At 44.0% G+C, this 19,738-nt stretch overlaps 1 protein-coding gene across 1 annotated transcript in view; it reads left to right on the top strand.

Annotated features, from left to right (window-relative positions):
* Window positions 1-19,738, top strand: part of TESK1 (testis associated actin remodelling kinase 1) — a 217,944-nt gene that overhangs the window by 90,455 nt on the left and 107,751 nt on the right. The window contains exons 2-3 of the mRNA XM_033935785.1: window positions 14,299-14,420; window positions 17,995-18,043. Coding sequence (XP_033791676.1) covers window positions 14,299-14,420; window positions 17,995-18,043 — 171 coding nt within the window. The remainder of the gene's footprint in view (window positions 1-14,298; window positions 14,421-17,994; window positions 18,044-19,738) is intronic.

The following is a 19,738-nucleotide window of genomic DNA, read 5'->3' as shown; positions in this document are numbered from 1 at the left end:
CTAGTAAGAACATAAGAGTTGCCAAAGATCTATCAAGCCGAGAATTATGTTTCCAACAGTAGCCAAACTAGGTCACAAGTACCTGGTAAATTCTTAAGAGTAAAACATATTCCATGCTGCTTATCTTAGGAATAAAGCAGTGGAGTTTCCCAAGTCCATCTTAAAATGGAATATGGACTTTTTGGAAATTATCTAAAACTTTTTTAAATCCCACTATGCAAATTCTCTGGCAACGAATTCCAGAGTTTAATTACACATTGAGTAAAGAAATATTTTATGTGGTTTTAATTCATCTCATGCTCCCTAGTCCTAGTATTTTTGGAAAGAGTAAATAAGTGATTTGCATCTACCCGGTCACTCTACTCCAAGGGTCTCAAAGTCCCTCCTTGAGGGCCGCAATCCAGTTGGGTTTTCAGGATTTCCCCAATGAATATGTATGAGATCTATGTGCATGCACTGCTTTCAATGTATATTCATTGGGGAAATCCTGAAAACCCGACTGGATTGCGGCCCTCAAGGAGGGACTTTGAGATCCCTGCTCTACTCAGTGTTTTGTAGACCTCTATCATATCTTCTACAGGGTAAAGAGCCCTTTCTTCTTTACCCTTTCCTTGTAGGGAAGTCATCTCAACCCTTGTAACATTTTTGTCACCCTTCTCTGTACCTTTTCTAATTCTACTTTCCCTAGCAACAGCAGCAGATGAATCCAGAGACCAATGGGATAGCACACATCTACCAGCAGGCGGAGATAGAGAAACTAATTAACAGGTGGTCCCATTGGCTGGCACTCCTCCTGTATCTCCAGTATTCTCTATCTCCCAGCAGGAAAGGGTCGCTATTCAACTAGCTCCTGAATTCTGGCTGTGACTGGAACTTTATTTTCTCCTGTTGAGGTTTCTCTTCAGTGAGACTGCCATTCTGTTTCTCCTGTTGAGGTTTCTCTTCAGTGAGCTGGCAATGCTATTTTTCCTGTTGAGATTTTCTCTTCAGTGAAACTGCCATTCTGTTTCTCCTGTTGAGGTTTCTCTTCAGTAAGCTGACAATGCTATTTCTCCTGTTGAGATTTTCTCTTCAGTGAGACAGGGGTGTCCGGCTGAACGGTGCCGGCTTTAAGGGTTACACCTGGGCCCCCCCAGGTCCCTGCCTCACCCTCCCTCCATTGCTAGAGGGTCTGACTGGGTCTCAATTTTTTTCTTCTTTCCCTTCTCTGTAAAAAAAAAAAAAAAAAAAGAGACCACAGTTGCTCCATTCTGCTCTGTTACTGCTGCTCAACCAGCTCTAACTGGCTTCAACTGGCCCTAACAACAAGCTTGTGAGTATGTCTCTGTTTTTTAATGTTGGTTGAACTTCAGGTTCTGTATGGGAGTCTTAGTAATGTGGGTTCGGTCAACATATGTTTAAGGAATGGATATTTTATTGAGGCTAAGTTTTATGACTAGAAATCCGTGGAGGGAGCCGGGACTTCCCGCCCTTTGCATGCACGCGCTTGGTTTCCTTGTTGGTTACAGCGCGGCAGTAGCGGTGCGATTTCATGCTCGCACTTGTTCTCATTGTTGGGTTTCAGTGCAGCAATAGTAGTCCTGTTTATTCTGAGGCGCTCTTTCATCGGTGTTTGTCACGGCCATGTGCAGCTGATTATGCAGGTGCCGGTTTATAGCAGCGCGCATGAGATGGGACATGTTTTTTTCCGGCGCTGTGGGCCTTTCTTCTGGTTATTCCCCGAGTCTGATTTTCTTTCTATGCAAGCCGCGGCAGGGTAAATTTTGCGGGGCTTGAATCCGACTATGTTTCTAGGAGCGTTGATGCAGCGGCCACGTGTCAGCGAGAATCAGGCGTGCACTTGGGTCTCCGGCGATGGCGGGAGAGCTGCAGCGTTCCGGTAGTTTGTTTCCAGCTGACTTTGGTCAGGGTATGCCGGGGCTTCTCTCCTTTCCGGTTCAGACAAGTTGTATGTGTTTCACCAGCTTTGGGACAAGCTTGGGCAGATTTATATGTCTATGTCTGTGTTCCTGCTGTACTCCCTTGAAGGAAGCTGCTTGTTTAATCGGACTCTGGGGTTAGCACTCAAGGGGTTTACCAGAGAGACTCTGACCTGTGCTAGGTCACCCAGTCTCGGTTTGTCTCCGGACTGGGGTGACATACGGCAACTCACGGCACGGTGAGATCAGCAGTAAGATAGTGCCCTGTATTTCACACGGGTATCTCATTATCTCTCTTGGGGTCCCTGCAGATTGAGCCTTTGTCTGTTGGTAACTGTCCTTATTTGGGCCTCTGTGCTGAGCTGCATGTGTCCAGTAGTGGCACAGGATATATATGCCTAAAGGTAGTGCAAACAGTTTCCAAGTTCGGGCTGTCTCTATGGGCATAATGACACTGCGCATCTTCCTGCTGCCAGGACTCTCTTTCTCTATTTCTGAGGGGGCCTGGACTTCAGATTTCCATGCTTATCACGCTTATTTCTCCTGTCGCCATTTTCTCATGGCACATGCTAGATGGGCCCCCCCGACCAGACAGGAAGGGCTGTACAACTCCTTTTAACCAGGAGCCAGTTACCTATTCTATCAAACCCGCGGAGGATCTCGTGCTATGTGGCTGTTAGCCTCATCCCTGAAGCTCTCATTAGTGATGTGAGCTTTGTCTGATACCTGTAAGGATGCTGTTGTTTTCCACGGGGCGGTAGATGCAGCATCTTGATTGAGTCTAGTACGTATTCACTTTAAAGGACATACGCATTTCGCTCATGTTGCATGGAGTTAGTACTGTTTTCATGGTTCCAGTATATTCCTCTTTACATTATGAAGCTTGATTTTTCTTAGGAGAATCTTCTTGCAGATCCTACAGTTCTCATCCTGCCATTCCCTGACCTTCTGCACTTCATTCTGAGGGGATCTTGACTTCTTCCAATGACTCTTCAGGCTTTCTCATGAGGGAGAAGACGCTATAATGTCAGGTCAGGGGGCTGTGAATATTTTTCAGGATGCTTGCAACTTTGCATCCTCCTCAGGTTTCCAGTTCGTTCTTGGAGTCTCTATGTTTTGTGTTTCCCTTTTCAGTGTTACTGGTCCTCAGGGCAGTTCTTGTAGTTCTTCGGGAACTAAGGGACGTTGTTCCATTTACTGCATGGTGCCCAAGACGGGGGCATTGGGCTGGCTGGATCCCATTCTGCTAAATTAGTTTCTCAGGGTTACACATTTCTGCAGAAAAACTGGGAGAATATTTACATTTTCCCTATGGACTCCGAATCGGCACTAGGTTTGCTTGCCTCTCTTTGAGCAATGCTTTCGGTTTTGGCACATGCCATTTCACCTACCCAAGGCTTCAAGAACATTTTAGAAAATGTGGGCAGTGGTACCATTTTGGCGCTACCAGGTGATTCACCTAATTTCTTCTTGATTGACTGCTTGATTCGGATGTCTTCCAGTCGGGCCATTTGACTGACACGAAAAGGGTGGTTTCTTTTCCTCAGTTCTTTGGACGTGAATCTTCGAATTTGCACAGCACTCTTTTCTCCTGTACTATTTATAGGTATATTGGGGAGATGTTTTTATTCATATAGGAGAGAAATGTGTTTTTTCCCAGAGACTAGGGCGATGGGTCACAGTCTCAGGTTTGCATTCTTCTTTGGTCACCATGTCCCAGAGTATGGGATTCTGTACAAGTTATAGGATCCATGTTGCTGACTCCACTGGGAACTTCGGCTTGCTTTCCCATTATAACACTACAGCAGTCGCTTTTGTTCCGGTGGTTCCCGGTATCTCAGGGCTCCAATTATTTGGTAGGCTCCTCTGTATGATTTGGTGGATCAGCGAGATTTCTCTTTTCAAAGGCATGCCTCGGTCTTTGCTGGACTAGCTCAGGGCCACCAAACATCCTGGGCTTTTGGGTTGGGGGGCTAGTTCCTTGCATCCTCAGTTCCAGGAGTCTGGTCTTAAGTTTTTTTTTTTATTTGACTTATTGAATCGCTTAATTTAATTTGCTAAGCGATTTACAGATAAAAAATAGATACATCAGATTAATTATAAAAGGATACATAAATTTGACACATTATCATACAAAATAATAAATAAAGTCATACAAACTAACAGATACATGGGGAAAGAAAGGGTAGAACTACAATCGTATATATAAAAGAAAACATGAATGGTAAAAAACAACAGGTAGGGGAGATAACGGGGAAATAAAAAGATAAAAAAGGAAAAATTTGATAATAATCCTTAGTTAAGCTTATAAATTAAACACATCTTTAAAAAGGAAACTCTTTAAGCTGCTTTTAAACTGTTTCAGATCATTTTCTACTCTAAGATACTGGGGCAAACTGTTCCATAATTGTGGGGCCATTACAGAAAAAATGTCAGGGCGACGAGTCCCGATGACTTTTAGTGATGGAACTGTTAAGAGTTTTTGATTGGTGGATCTTAAAGAGCGTGACGTACTATGTGGAATAAGTAATCTATTAATAAATTGGGGTTCATTTGTAGTCAATGTTTTAAAAACTAAAGTAAGATTTTAAAAGTAATGTGATGGGCAATAGGAAGCCAATGTGACTCATTCAAGAGCAGTGTAGCGACTCAGTACTTGTTCATTCTTCTACTCTTGAGCATGGTCAGGCTACCTTTCTGGAGCTTCAGACCATTCTTCCGGAATGCCGCTGAGGGTCCTTTCAGTCAGTATTATGATGGGGGTATTTCTCTACAGCTTGGGCAGTAGGTGATGTACTCAGTTGCCAAGTACAGTTGTTGTTCTACTTCAATGGGTGGACCCTCTTCTTCCTCTTCTGTTGACAGATCATTTTAAGGGTCAGGAAAAGAGTTTGGTTAGGCTTTCTCTCCGTGAAATCTGAGCATGGCCCATTTATTGTATGTTACAGTGTACAGCACTGTGTACGCTCTAGAAAGTGTAAACGTTAGTAATAGTGAAATCTTCTACATCCTGGATATTGGGAATTTTGGCTCAGGCATTCCAGCTCTTGTTATGGACGTGAGATCTCGAACTAGACCTCATGGCCTCGTCTCACAATTCAATGCTTCCTAGCTTCTTTGGCGGGCACAGGGAGTGGGAGTTAGAGGGGGTAACAGCGTGGCTTCTTTCTCACCTCTGGTTTCTCTTTTTCAGTGTTTTCCCCTGGCTGATGATGGCTTGGATTTGCCATTTCAAGCTCGCTTTCCGGGCACAGTATTTGTAGAATCTCTGGCTTGGCTGCGCCATCCTTGCTATGCGGATCTGATGAGTCTTTCGACAGCCGGACTAAGAAGTTTCCTGATATCTCCGGATTTGCTCACCTAGGGTCTGATCAACATGGCTATTTGTACTACTTTGGTATTACGACCTAGCTTTTGAGAAGTCATGACTGACATATAAGGGTTATGCGAAGCAGGTTGTTTCTTCTCTTATCCAGGCGCTACAGACGTCTTCACCTGTAGCTTCTGCTTCCTTTTGGAGGTTTTTCCTTTCTTGGATACTTCTCAACATTTGCACCCTTCCAGAGTTCCTTTTTGGTACAGGTGTATTGCCGAGGGCTTAGCGTTCAATTCCCTTCAGCTTCAAGTGCCATTCTTAGCTTGTTACAAGGGCTAGGTATATTGCTCTTCGATTACTTCTCAGCTTCATGTAGTTCAGTTCCTAAAAGGAGTACGGTATATTTGTACACCTCTTAGAAAGCCCTGTCCGGAGTACAATCTTCAGGTACTTCTTCGCAGTTTACCGAAGACTTCATTTCCTCCTTGTGCCGTTGAACACGGGGTTTCTTGTGGCCAAGGCTTCGGCTCTGCAGTTTTCCAAGTTGCAGGCCTTGTTCAACAGGATTCCTATTTCTGATTTCCAAAATCTGGGGTATCAGTTCAGACGGTACCACAATTGTTTCTAAGGAGATGTCATCCTTTCTTTTATGACACGCTTACTTTTTCTTCCTTCTTCCTGGGAGGAGAAATGGGGGTACATGCTTCTATTCACTGCATTTTTTGAAAGTGCGTAGCGTTCTCCGCAAGGTTTCTAATGACTTTTAGTTGTTTAGATCACCTTTTTGTATTCTTCAATGTATGCCTCAAACATATGGCGTCGTCCAAAGCCTCCATCGCTTGATGGGTCCAGGAGGACATTCTTTACGCTTGCTTGATGGCAAGGAAGCGGTTGGCGAAAGAACTTCATGACCATTCCATCAGAGTGATGGCTACTTCTTGGACTCGGTTTAGAGATTTTTTCCTTGGAGGAGTTTTGTCTCGCGGCTACTTGGTCTTCCAAGAGGCTTTCTCTCAGCATTACTGGTTGGATGTGGGGGCGCATGCGGTAGATGCGTTTAGTGCGTCAGTTGTTGCGGAGGCGGCATTTGCTTCCCACCCAGATTGAGGATTGCTTTGCTACATCCCATTGGTCTCTGGATTCATCTGCTGCTGTTGCTAGGGAAGGAAAAATTATGTTCTTACCTGTTAATTTTCTTTCCTTTAGATGCAGCAGATGAATCCAGAGCCCCACCCTTTCTGGATATTGTCTGTCGGTTTTTTCTTTTGCAACCTTCGAAGTTTGTTATTATTGAGGGTTATATTCTGTATTATTGCCTTTTGAGATTTGTTATGGGAAAGAAGTTTTTTTTTTCCATTCTATGTCTATTGATGGTTACGGATGTTTGGGCAAGGAGCTATACTGGAGATACAGGAGGAGTGCCAGCCAATGGGACCACCTGTTAATCAGTTTCTCTATCTCCGCCTGCTGGTAGATGTGTGCTATCCCATTGGTCTCTGGATTCATCTGCTGCATCTAAGGGAAAGAAAATTAACAGATAAGAACATAATTTTTCCATATCTTTTTTGCGATCTTTGTTTTCCATTTCTTTCCTGATAGTTCCTGATGTTCTATTTGCTTTCTTGGCCACTGCTGTGCACTGAGCTGAGGGTTTCAACATATCCTCAACCATGACACCTAGATCTTTTTCCTGGGTGGTGACTCCTAATGTGGAACCCTGCATCACGTAGCTATAGTTTGCATTTTCTTAAATTAAGTGTCATCTTCTATTTTGATGCCCAGTCCTCCAGTCCCGCAAGGTCCTCTTGCAATTTTTCACAATCCTCTTCTGATTTAACAACTTTGACATCATGGCTGTTTGACAAAATGAACAGTAGCAAGTTGCCTGGACTGGATGGTATACAGTATATCCCAGAGTACGGATAGAATTGAAAAATGAACTTGCAGATCTATTAGTAATAATTTGTAATTTATTTTTAAAATCCAGCCTGGTTCCGGCAGATTGGAGGGTAGCACCTCTTATGTTCTTAGGGTAGAAGTGTGGTAAGAGGAAGTGATTGAAAGAAGACAGAATTGGAGACTAGGGAAGGAATGAGACGGGAGAGCTTGAGGGTGAGAGGAGGAGATGAGAAAAGTCAATGGGTATGTGAAATATAGGTGAAGGACTGAACAGTGAGAGGGTGAAATTTGAGTGGACAAATAGAAGAGAGAAAGAGAAAATATGTCAGAGAATGGAAGAAGATAGGAAGAAAGTGGAGAAAGGAAAAATGACAACACTCAGTGGAAAGATAGCAGAAAAGAGAAACTGGGATCGACATGCATGGAAAAATAAAATGTGCAGACAACAAAGGTAGAAAAAGTGTTTTTATTTTGAATTTATTAGGTGGAATATTATACCTTTGGGAAATGTGCATCATGGATGTCTTTGTATTTTATTGGAAATGCATTTCTATTTTTAATTTATCCTACATGGCTAATTTGACTTCTTGGCTTCACAGTTCACTTCTTATCTTCATATTTGTGGTCCTATGTTCTGTGTTTGGTGAGTGTTTGTCTGTGTTTCTGCGTGTGATGGAGGTATGATAGTCTGTTTGCATATACTCATAGTTTCTCTGTAGAATTCTGTTCAGTTTTACTAGTGGAGCACAGAGTACATAATATTAAAAACAGACATCACTTCCTCTACCCCCTGCAATCTTCTTTATAGCCACTAATGCACTAAATCAGAAATCATCAAAATACTCTACTGGGACATAAACGCACATAGTAACATAGTAAATGATGGCAGATAAAGATCCACATGGTCCATCCAGTCTGCCCGACTGTACACGCTCTATAAATGAATCATTTAATTTAAATCAGGGGTGACCAACCTGTGGCCCAAGGGCCGCATACGGCCCCGTGAAGTATTTTGTGCAGCCCCAGTCAAGGGCGATGCAGTGTTTTCCTCTGCTGCCCCCGGGTGTTTACCGTCTTGCCAGCTCTCTCCTCTGTCTTGCTGCAGTTTTTGCGCGGACCCAGAAATTTTTTTTTCGGCCAATGCGGCCCAAGGAAGCCAAAAGGTTGGACACCCCTGATTTAAATGATCCTTTTCCTGGGCCAGAAACCCAGAGCTCTGCCACAATGCTCCAGAGAATGCTTTTCATAGAACTGGACCAGCCACTGATAAAGGCCGCATTTCTCGTAGTGGCATAACAATTTTTCTTCAAATTAGGAACAACAAACCGCATTGCAGTTTCTGAACGTAAATGCCAAAGAGGCTGTTATGGTGACAAAAGCTGACTCAGGTGTACTGGTGTTCTAGAACCTCATGTGATATTGTGGTGCTGCCTATTTGTAGGTAGGGTCCATGTTGTTTGAATCATAGGAATTAATGCTACTGTTATTTGATAGGTTTTGCTTCATGTATGTTGAGTTAGGATTTTTTCAGGTTTCATATTATTTCACAGTGTGCCTGCAAACCTGAAAGCTATTGAAACAGTGTAAATTCAGTAGTGAAGGGATTTACTCAGATGGCATGAGAATCGGAAAATATATAATTTTTTGTATGATAACTTATCTTACATTACATTAGTGTCTTCTATTCCACCACAACCTTTTGCTTCAAGGCAGATTACAAAAGATTTTGGTCTGGGCATACTCAACCTTGGTACCTAGTCTTGGCTGCTCAGTATATTTATAAACCTGCTATGCAGGACAGTATCAAGTGCTTTCTTGAAATCCAAGCACCACCACATCCTTGCCTTTGATTTAAGTATTATGGTTACTGAATCAAAGGGACCATTCACGTTTGTTTTGCTTGGTTTTCTGTTAGTAAAAACCAGGCTACCTGCAATCCAGCAAATAGCTGGATTCAAGAAACGGTATCATCCTGTCTTTTAGATTCCCCATCAATTTTTTCTAGCAGTAAGGATGTACAGACTGACTTCTGGTTCACATCCTGCTCATTATTAGCACTTTAGAAACATAGGAACATGACAGCAGAAAAAGGCCAAATGCCCATCTAGTCTGCCCATTATCTCTTTCTCTCTCTGAGAGATCCCACGTTACTATCCCAGACCCTCTTGAAGGAGACATCAGGAGAATCTCAATATAGTGTAGGAAATGACATTGCTAATATAAACATGAAAGCCAAACTTTCCAATAATAAAAAATAAAAATGGAGGATAAAGAATTCAGTATTCACCACTGTGGCCCCTAAATGCAGTCAGGGTTTTACACAAGAAGACGCTATATAAAACACATCGTGTATGAGAAATAGTTTTGAATATTTAGTCAGCGGTTGGTACTTAGTAACATAGTAAATGATGGCAGATAAAGACCCAAGTGGTCCATCCAGTCTGCCAACATTACCCTCTGTTTAAATTACTGATTTAATTTAAATTTTCTTTCTTAGCTCGTTCTGGGCCAGAACCCAAAGCTCTGCCCGGTACTGTGCTTAGGTTCCATCAAAGTCTCTGTCAAAGCTCACTCCAGCCCATCCAAACCATCACAGCCTTCGAAGCCCTCCCCAGCCCATCCTCAGCCAAATGGCCATATACAGACACAGACCGTGCGAGTCTGGCCTTAGTTCTTCAATATATACCATTATTTTCTGATTAAAGATTCTCTATGTTCATCCCATGCTTTTTTGAACTCTGTCACCTTTTTCCTCTCTACTACCTCTCTCGGGAACACATTCCAGGCATCAGCCACCCTCTTCGTAAAGAATAATTTCTTAACATTATTCTTGAGTCTACCATCCCTCAACTTCAAATTATGGCCTCTGGTTTTACCATTTTCCTTTCTCTGGAAAAGATTTTGTTCTGCGTTAATACCTTTCAAGTATTTGAATGTCTGAATCATATCTCCATTGTCCCTTCTTTCCTCTAGGGCAGTGGTCTCAAACTCGCGGCCCATGGGCTGCATGCAGCCTGCCAGGTACTATTTTGCTGCCCGCTCTTTGCAGCATCCTTTGGCTTCCCCCCTGGCCTCCCACTCTTACCTTCAGATAATTACCGCAGCCTCAGAGAGGATCACCGATGCTGTAGCGATCCTTGCATGCTGCTGTTGTCTCGGCAACACGTTCCCTCTGCTGCGATCCTGCCCCTGATGTCAGAGGAGGGGCGGGACCATGGCAGAGGGAACATGTTGCGGAGGCCGATGGTAGCCTGCATGGATTGCTACAGCACCGGCGATCCTCTCTACAGGCTGCGGTAATTAGCTGAAACTATGACTGGGAGGCCAGGGGGGAAGGTGAGGATGCTGAAAAGAAGAGGGGAACATGCAGGCCTTTGGGGAAGGGGGCCCTGGTGTAGAAGTACATGGAGGGAGGGAAGAGAGAAGGGGTACTGCTGGACAAGGGGAGCAGGGAAGGGAGAATGGGTACTGCAGGACAGGTGGAACAGGGAAGGGAAGGGAGAAGGTGAGGGCGAGATGGTGCATGGGGAGAGAGCATATTGGTTTGGGGTGGGTGGGAAGGAGGGATGCCACTCAAGGGAAGAGGCAAGGACAGAGAGAGAAAGCGGGCAGGAGGCAGAAAGTGTTGGACTCATGGAGAGGGCAAGATGGAAGGGGAGGAAGAAAGGAGGGAAGGAGATAGATGGGGAGGATAGGAAGGAGAAATGTTACACTGGGAAAGGGGGAGAGGGCAGATAGTGAACAGTTGGACTCATGGAGGGAGAGAGAGAGAGAGAGAGAGATATTGGTTGGGGGAGGGAAGAAGGACTAGAGGAGAAGCATGCAAGAGGAAGAGAGAAAAAAATGTTGGACTGGTGGAAAGGAGGGAGAAATATTGGACTGGGAGGGGGGCCAGCAAGGAGGAAAGGAAAGAGAAATGTTACATGGGGGTGGGGGGGGAAGGAGAGAGATGTCAGACCATGGAAATAGGGAGGGAAGGAGAGAGAGATAGGAAGGGAAGGTAAGACATGGAAATGTAGATTTTGAGAAGAAAGCAGAAAAATGGAAAAATTGAATGTTAAGTTAATGCCAAAGATGGATGCAAGGCAGAAAGTGAAGACAGAGAAAAACAGTCAATGAACAAGAAGGCCCTGGAAACATAGTTAAAAGCAGAGAAAAATAAAGTCACCAGACAACAAAGGTAGGGAAAGTGATTTTATTTTCAATATAGTGATTGAAATGTGTCAGTTTTGAGAAAGGAAAGATGTTAAACTTTAACTGTGAGGGCTGCGGAAAAAATAGTTAATGTCTTATTAAAGAAATGACAATTTTGCATGAGGTAAAACTCTTTATAGTTTATAAATCTTTCCTTTAATTGTTAAAGGAAAGATTTATAAACTACTAGCTGATGCCCCGGCGTTGCACGGGTATTTAATTATAGCAATAACACTGTAAATGGATTCAAATAAAGATACTTTATAGTGGTGAATGAAATTATTTTTTTACAGCTTAATAAAAAGTACAATATTCAAATTATAATGTGAAATATTTGACAAAATGAATATAATACAACTAACACAAAACTTGATTGTAAACAACATTTTTAGTTTCACCTCCAGGAGCAAGAACATATAAATTCTTGGGTGAACCCAGCCCTGAGCAAGCAACATAGAGTTGTGGGCCGTGAGACCCCCAGAACATATCACCCCAGGTAGTGAGGGTTCTGCATACCAAGTTTCGTTCAAATCGGTCAAGCCGTTTTTGAATTACTGTGAGAATGGCAGCTTTTTACATTTTTTCCATTGACATGAATGGGTGAAATCTGATTTTATGTTTGTAGCTCCACCCACGTGTGCAGGTGGGCCGCGAGACCCCCAGAACATATCACCCCAGGTAGTGAGGGATCAGCATACCAAGTTTTGTTCAAACCGGTCAAGCCGTTTTTGAATTACTGTGAGAATGGCAGCTTTTTACATTTTTTCCATTGACATGAATGGGTGAAATCTGATTTTCTGTTTGTAGCTCCGCCCACGTGTGCAGGTGGGCCGCGAGACCCCCAGAACATATCACCCCAGGTAGTGAGGGATCTGCATACCAAGTTTCATTCAAATCGGTCAAGCCATTTTTGAATTACAGGGAGAAAGTCAGCTTTTTACATTTTTTCCATTGACATGAATGGGTGAAATCTGATTTTCTGTTTGTAGCTCCGCCCACGTGTGCAGGTGGGCCACGAGACCCCCAGAATATATCACCCCAGGTAGTGAGGGATCTGCATACCAAGTTTTGTTCAAACCGGTCAAGCCGTTTTTAATAACTGTGAGAATGGCAGCTTTTTACATTTTTTCCATTGACATGAATGGATGAAATCTGATTTTATGTTTGTAGCTCCGCCCATTTGTGCAGGTGGGCCGCAAGACCCCCAGAACATATCACCCCAGGTAGTGAGGGATCTGCATACCAAGTTTCGTTCAAATCGGTCAAGCCGTTTTTGCGTGATCGCGGCACATACACACACACACACACACACACGCACACATACATACCTCTGATTTTATATATATATAGATAAAGAGTTTTACCTTATGCAAAATTGTCATTTCTTTAATAAGACATTAACTATTTTTTCTGCGGCCCACCAAGTCACTACAAATCCAAAATGTGGCTCTGCAAAGGGTTTGAGTTGGAGACCACTGCTCTAGGGTATACATATTCAGGGCTTCCAGTCTCTCCTCATATGTCTTCTGGCGCAAACCTTCTACCATTTTCATCGCCTTCCTCTGGACCACTTCAAGTCTTCTTATGTCCTTTGCCAAATACGGTCTCCAAAATTGAACACAATACTCCAAGTGAGGCCTCAGCAATGACCTGTACAGGGACATCAAACATCTTTCTTCTACTGGTCACGCCTCTCTCTATACAGCCTAGTTTCCTTGTTGCAGTGATTCTTTGCCTTTAGATCTTCGGACACTGTCACCCCAAGGTCCCTCTCCCCATCTGTGCATATCAACCTCTTGTCTCCCAGCACATATGACTCCTTCCGATTACTGGCAAAATGTTGGCCTTTGTCAGTGCCACAAACATTTATGGTCTTGGACAGCTTTGTTGTTAAGTAAATGATTATGTCAAAGTTAATCTTTTAACCTCTTGATACAAATAATAATTTACGTCATATTACAAACTGTTTTTGATCAAGATGCGGAATATTTTAAAGCACATTGGTGTTTGCTAAATTCTTTGAGGTTTTTTTGAGCATTAATGTAAGTCACAGCATACAACTTGTTTCTAAGAGTTTCAAATGCTGAGGCCATTTTCCTCTGCTTTCTTTTTTCCTCCCCTATTTGACTATTTGCTCTCTTCATAGTATGTATTTGAACCATCAATGGAAAGACATTGAAGACAAATGGTGATTAGCGTTTCTGTGAAGGGAGGGACTCCTCTCCAAAGGTCAGTTCAGCAGGTCCATTAGCTGACCTGCCAGAATATCTCTAGCTTTATTATTATTCATCACAGATCACTTTGTAGGAGAGCAGAATGTGGGCTGCTCCTGCTGTCATGACTTTTGTGGCAATACTGAGGCTGGTTTTTGCCAGTTCACTGGCACCAATATTGGCATTGATTTAAATGTTAATGTTGACCTTGGTAGCAGCATGAACATGTGGTCCTGTCTGAAGTGACCTGAATCTAAGATGAACAAGAGTATTCAGTGCTCAATTGCAAGAATGCCCATTTTGGGAGAGAGCACAATGAAAACTGAGGAAGCATCCAGTGACTCGCTTATTTTTCAGTTGAGGAGCTCTTCATTAACGGTTGTTGTTGAGAGAAAGAGGACTCTGAAGTCTGGTTGCGGCACAGTACTAGGAATGATATTTCAGGGAGGAATAGAGAGGGCTTAAGCAGCTTGGATAAGCAAAGGTCCCATCACCAGCTGAATCTAGAAAGCTCTTGGGTAAAGTCTCTCTTGAGAAAGTTTGAAGGATCTTCAAGTCAAGTTCTTGTCCAAATTCTCCCTTCCCATTTATATACTGTACAAGTCTATATGAAGCAGTTACAGGGAAAGAAACTGTTTTTTTTACAGATGTGTAAACATGAAACATTTCTATTTTTTAGGTTATCTAAAGCTGCGCTCAATTCATGATCCTTTGACTTGTTCTTTCTCACAGTGAATCTGTATGTCTCCCCCAACAGGTGCGGCATCGTCAGTCCGGACAGATCATGGTTCTCAAAATGAACAAACTGACGAGTAACCGGGCCAACATGCTACGGGAGGTACAGCTGATGAACCGCCTATCACATCCCAATATCCTCAGGTAAGGGATCCTCAAAGCCTGTCACTGCTCTTCCCCCTCCCTTTTTCCACCAATGGTATCCTCAAATCCTCTATCACTATCCCACTGCCTCCAATATCCTTGGATAAGGGACCCTCAAGCCCCCCCCCTTCTATCTGTCTCAAACCTCCCTCCCCCCAACAGCTTTGGATACAGGATCCTCAAATCCTCTATCACTGCTCGTTCACGCCCTTCACTCCTTTATTTTTCCCAGGCTCTACTCTTCCAAGCCTCAGCCCCTCCCTCTAGCTCTTTCTCTTTTTTTATTTCCTCCTACCCAGCCTCAAGTCCATTATTGTCCTCCACACAAGTCTTGCCCCCACTTTCACCCCCACAGCTGGCTTTCAGACCACAACACTGACACAAATTCAGTTCCCTGCACCTTCCCCCATTCCCAGCTTAACCCCACTGGTGCCTGCTTTCTGCTGAACACACACTACCAGAACCAGTCTAGAAGTCACCAACTGTGCTGCTCCTCTTCCTTCTAGGTCAGTGGTCTCAAACTCAAACCCTTTGCAGGGCCACATTTTGGATTTGCAGGTACTTGTGGGCCGCAGAAAAAATAATTAATGTCTTCTTAAAGAAATGACAATTTTGCATGAGGTAAAACTCTTTCTAGTTTATAAATCTTTCCTTTTGGCTAAGTCTTAATAATAATATTGTAATTTATAGCTGAAGAGACATATGATCAAGAAACTGTTTTATTTCACTTTTGTGATTATGATAAACATACTGAGGGCCTTATGTGGCTCCTGGGCCGCGAGTTTGAGACCACTGTTCTAGGTCCATGCAGGCAGTTCTTGTATTAAAGTTTAAACTTTTCCACACCAGAATGATTTGTCATCCCTGCTTTAGCTCTTTTTTTTTGTTTAGCTCGTATGTCTTTTACTTGAGAAACAAACCTCTGTTCTCCCATTGCCTCTCTAACATACTTAATCCAGGGCCCTGTCATTTGTCTAGTGATCACCTCACCAGTCATTAGAAATGCTTAGGTTTCAGGTTTATTAAAAATTTGATATACTGCCTTATCAAATATCAAAGCGGCTTTACATAGAGTAATAAATAAATTATAAATCATATATTAAAAACAAGTTTCAATACAATAACACTAACAGTCTGACGCACTGACAATGACTTACTGATGAAAGAGGTAACTGGGTAGAAATACAATATTTAGATAGAAAAAAGATGGGAAGAGGGTAAAAACCAAATGGAAGGAAAAACAGGCAAATTAACTAAAATATGAGGCTAACGGAGGGGAATAGACTTCCATTGCTGTCCCTAAAAGGACTTTCATACATTGTAGGCATCTTTAAAAAGAAAGGCTTTGAAGGGGCTTTTAAATTTATCGAGGGATGTAATTTCTCTTACGTGATTTGGTGCTAAATTCCAGATTGTAGGAGCCGTAACAGGAAAAATACTAGTATGCATGGTGTTAATGTATCTTAGTGAAGGGATAGATAGTAAGTTTTGATTTGAGGAACGTAAAGAATGATGGTTGTGTGAGGGATTATTAGCCTATTGATGAATTCTAGGATTTCTCCCTCCTGAGAAATGACCCTGGAAGAGCATCCATGATCTCTTACCACTGGTCCAGTCCACATCAATCATGAACACTTTCTCTTAATTATTATCTTATGAATGACTATCCATGAGGCAAGGGGTGAGGGGTGGACAGTATGAGTCACTTGGATTTAGATTAAATGTTTACCTTTTCCAAATGTGAGAGCTCAAGGCAAGTTATGACCGATTTAGGTAGGTTATTTCCCTGCCCACTGGGCTCACAGTGCAAGGGCTTCATTTACTAACATGTACACTTAGGGAGAAATTTTACAAATGGTGCCATTCCGATGCCTAAGTTAATTAAGAAATGCTGTTTAAAACAGCAATAAAAGTGAAAGTGAAAGCACCTACTGATGCCTGAATCACGCCTCCGAAGGCACTTTAGGCCATCTAACGCCACTGTGGGTTCGGCTAATGCTAGAAGTGGCATTAGGCGGCCTAAAGCGCTCACATGGCAAAGATAGGCGCTGGAAAACCCTGGCCTACATTTCCAGCGCCTATCTTTACCGGAGGTGCAATTCAGTATATGGTGCCATCTTGTGATCGATGGCCACCAATATCGGCGCCATATAGAGAATCCAGGCCTTAGGAAATAGGCCCCATTGGGTCTAATGGGGCTTGCGTTACCTCACTTTGACACTACAGTAGAAGTAAATGGGACTCCGAGTGTTTGGTCCTAGGTCACAAGGCATGTCAGCTTCCTCTGCTCTCAGCTTGCTGATATAACGATGATGCAGGGAGGGAGGTTCAGTTTCCTCCCTTCCCCACTGCTCCCTGGGTTTTGTGCAGCTTCCTCTATGACTGTGCCTATTCATGGGACTCATTGCACAGTGTTTCTGTGATGGCCAAAATATCTGCCTCTGCTGCCGGGACCTGATTACCCTACTGAGAGTGTTTGTGCTCTTGCCCTTCCAGATAATTCTTCTCTTTATATTTCCTCTGCACACCCTCATACCTTCTTCACTTGCCACTCCTGCTTTTGATGAAATAGAAAGCAGAGCTCTCTGAAGTAACGTGGACAGCGCTGTGCTTGGACGGCACCTTTGGTTTTCTAGTATAATACAGCGTGAGAACAAAGGACGTACGCTCTCTGGCACTTCCTCTCTTGTCTACATTGCACCATAGTGGTGATACCTGCTTGTGTTGAGTTGAGGTGGGTGCACCATGGTGGTGAGCACAATGCATGGTGATGGAGAACCGTGATTACATCCTTCCTGATGCCATTCTGTGCTGCCAGTGGTAGGCAATGCCTCTGCTCGGGCTGTGTTCTAAGAGTGCGGCTGGGGGTCTTCTGGGCTCTGAGCATGTTCAGCTCCTTAGCTGTGCTAAGCGGTGGCCTCCTTTCCCCACCCTGGGCCAGACAATGGCCTTTCTTATCTCTGGCACAAGCTGAGGTCTTTGACATGCTGCCAAAAATAGTTCCTCTGTTGCTTATCTCCTGGGTTGAGCCTTGAGTTTGTTTCTTAGCAGGAGGAAAATGTTTCCCTTTCTAAGATCTTGATTCATAGCCTTGTCTGTGTGTGGTGCCCAAACGTAGTATGTCACTGCCTGTTCTCAGGATTGTCAACAAGCACTTTGGATCCAACACAATGTCCAGTGCCTTGACCCCTGCCCCACAGCATTCTAACCTGAGGTTGCCAGCTGGCTCCAGATTTGTCTAGCTCTGAGTTTACCCCATTACATGCAAGGAATTGTAGTCCAAAGAAAAGCAAAACGAAAAGTCCTAACTGCAATGGAGTAAACCACGACTGGATCAAGCTGTTGGGCAAATCTGGAGCCCCATTTCTGGAAACTTACTCCCAGTTTTGGATCCATCTCCACCTTCCTGCCTTTTCTCAGGAGAGTCAGTGAGCTCAGGATTTAAGCTCACCCCCTGCCTTCTCCTATCTTGCTACCACATCCTTAAGAGAGAGCAGTGGGACTCTGAGTTTGTTGAGGGGGAATTTCTTCCCAAAAGATCTAATGTGGCCTTATTTTCTTTTTTTTCTCCCAGGTTTATGGGGGTGTGTGTCCACCAAGGGCAGCTTCATGCATTGACTGAGGTAAGAATGGTTTATCTATCTTAGGGGAATGAGTTTAACTTCTGCTGTTGACATTCTGGACCTGATTCTGCAAAGTGCGTCCCGATTTTAGGCAGCTGTAAGCTGTAAGCCTCTAAGTCTAAGGCCTGATTAGCCCAGGCTCTAAAAGCCTGGACCAATCAGGCCTTAAGATTATCGGGTCTGCCCATCCCCACTAAGCCTAAGGCTTGATTGGCCCAGGCTCTAGGCGCCTTGGCCAATCAGGCCTTAGGCTTAGTGAGGATGGGCGGACCCGCTATGCCTACGGACTGATTGGTCCAGGCTTTTAGAGCCTGGGCTAATCAGGCCTTAGACTTAGAGGGGATGGGCCGGGAAGGGGTGGGCCCACCTCATTTCGACGAGGTGGGCCTGCCAGCTGAACGGCAGCAAGACCTGTCCGTCCGGCCAACACTTTAGAGGTTAGTTGGGGGGGAGGTTAGGGGGGGAGGTCGTTAGCATGGGGGGTCCGAAGAGGGTGCTGCTTTCCTGCAGGAGGGGTTGGGCACCCTCCTGCCGGCGATCGGGAGTGTCATGGGGGGCAGCCTTCCAGCAGGAGGCGTTCGGCACCCTCCTGCCAGTGATCGGACAGGTGGCTGCTATACTTATCACAGCAGAGAGATTCCTTGCCGCATTAAGTGTAGCAACTGCGTCTACTCTAACCCGATTCTTTAACTGGCATCTGTAACATGGATGCGGGTTACAGAATCAGGGTTAGTGTAGGCCCAATTCTGTATAGGATACCCCTCCCGGACGTCCTATACAGAATCAGGGCCTCTGTGTCCTTTCGGGACTGCTGGATAGGCACCCCGTCACTGCAGACTGTATTTCTTTCGTGTAAAGAAGGGATCCAGTCTTCATCAAGGCTTTTTATCGCTGGACAAAAACATAGCTTGCTATTTATGGGAAGAGCTGAGATGCAGTGGTGAAAATATAGGATGGATTTCTCAGTTTATGTGGGTTTGAATCCCGGCTCTGTCTTGGATACTTTGTCTGACCTTGTAGGAGTCCTGATGTGTGGTCATTCTGAAGGTCACAGTGCAGGTTTAACTGATGGGACCTGGATCAGTCTGAAGTTAAGAGTTGATAGGCTGAGGAATAATCTAAGGAAATGGTTTTTTACAGAAAGGGTGATAGATGCATGGGATAGTCTCCCAGTAGAGGTGTCTAAAGTCAAGGAAGCATGTAACAGACACGTGGGATCTCATAGGGAGAGGAGGAGATGGTAGATACTACAGATGGGCAGACTGGATGGGCCATTTGGCCTTTATCTGCCATGTTTCTATATGATTGTTCCTCAGAATCCACATTTTGAGGACACATAGACACCTCCATTCTGCTTAGGTAAGGGGAAGCCTAGTGGAAGTGACAGCTGCTTGCCCTTGGTTCATAAGTCTTAAGTTGTTAGTTGGTAACATTGCCCTAAGATGCATATACAGTTCCATAGGTTCAGCTTTTCCCCATCAGTCATGAGCCTTGGACTTTATGTGTAAGTCTCCTATGGAGTAATACAGAAACCAGAGCTAAGAGCAGCGCTGCTTACAGAATGAGTTACTGATATAGCTATTTGTCTCCATTATTCTTACTCCCAGCTGTCATACGATCTCTCTCTGCATCCAGGGCTCTTGTTTCCTGTTCTTGACTATAGATTTCTCCTCTTCTTGCCTCTGTTCCCAGTGC

This window comes from Geotrypetes seraphini, chromosome 1 (genome assembly GCF_902459505.1).
Source record: "Geotrypetes seraphini chromosome 1, aGeoSer1.1, whole genome shotgun sequence".
In the NCBI taxonomy this organism is placed as follows: domain Eukaryota; kingdom Metazoa; phylum Chordata; class Amphibia; order Gymnophiona; family Dermophiidae; genus Geotrypetes; species Geotrypetes seraphini.
Note: the sequence above shows the minus strand (reverse complement) of the source record. Positions and strands in the feature narration are given on the sequence as shown.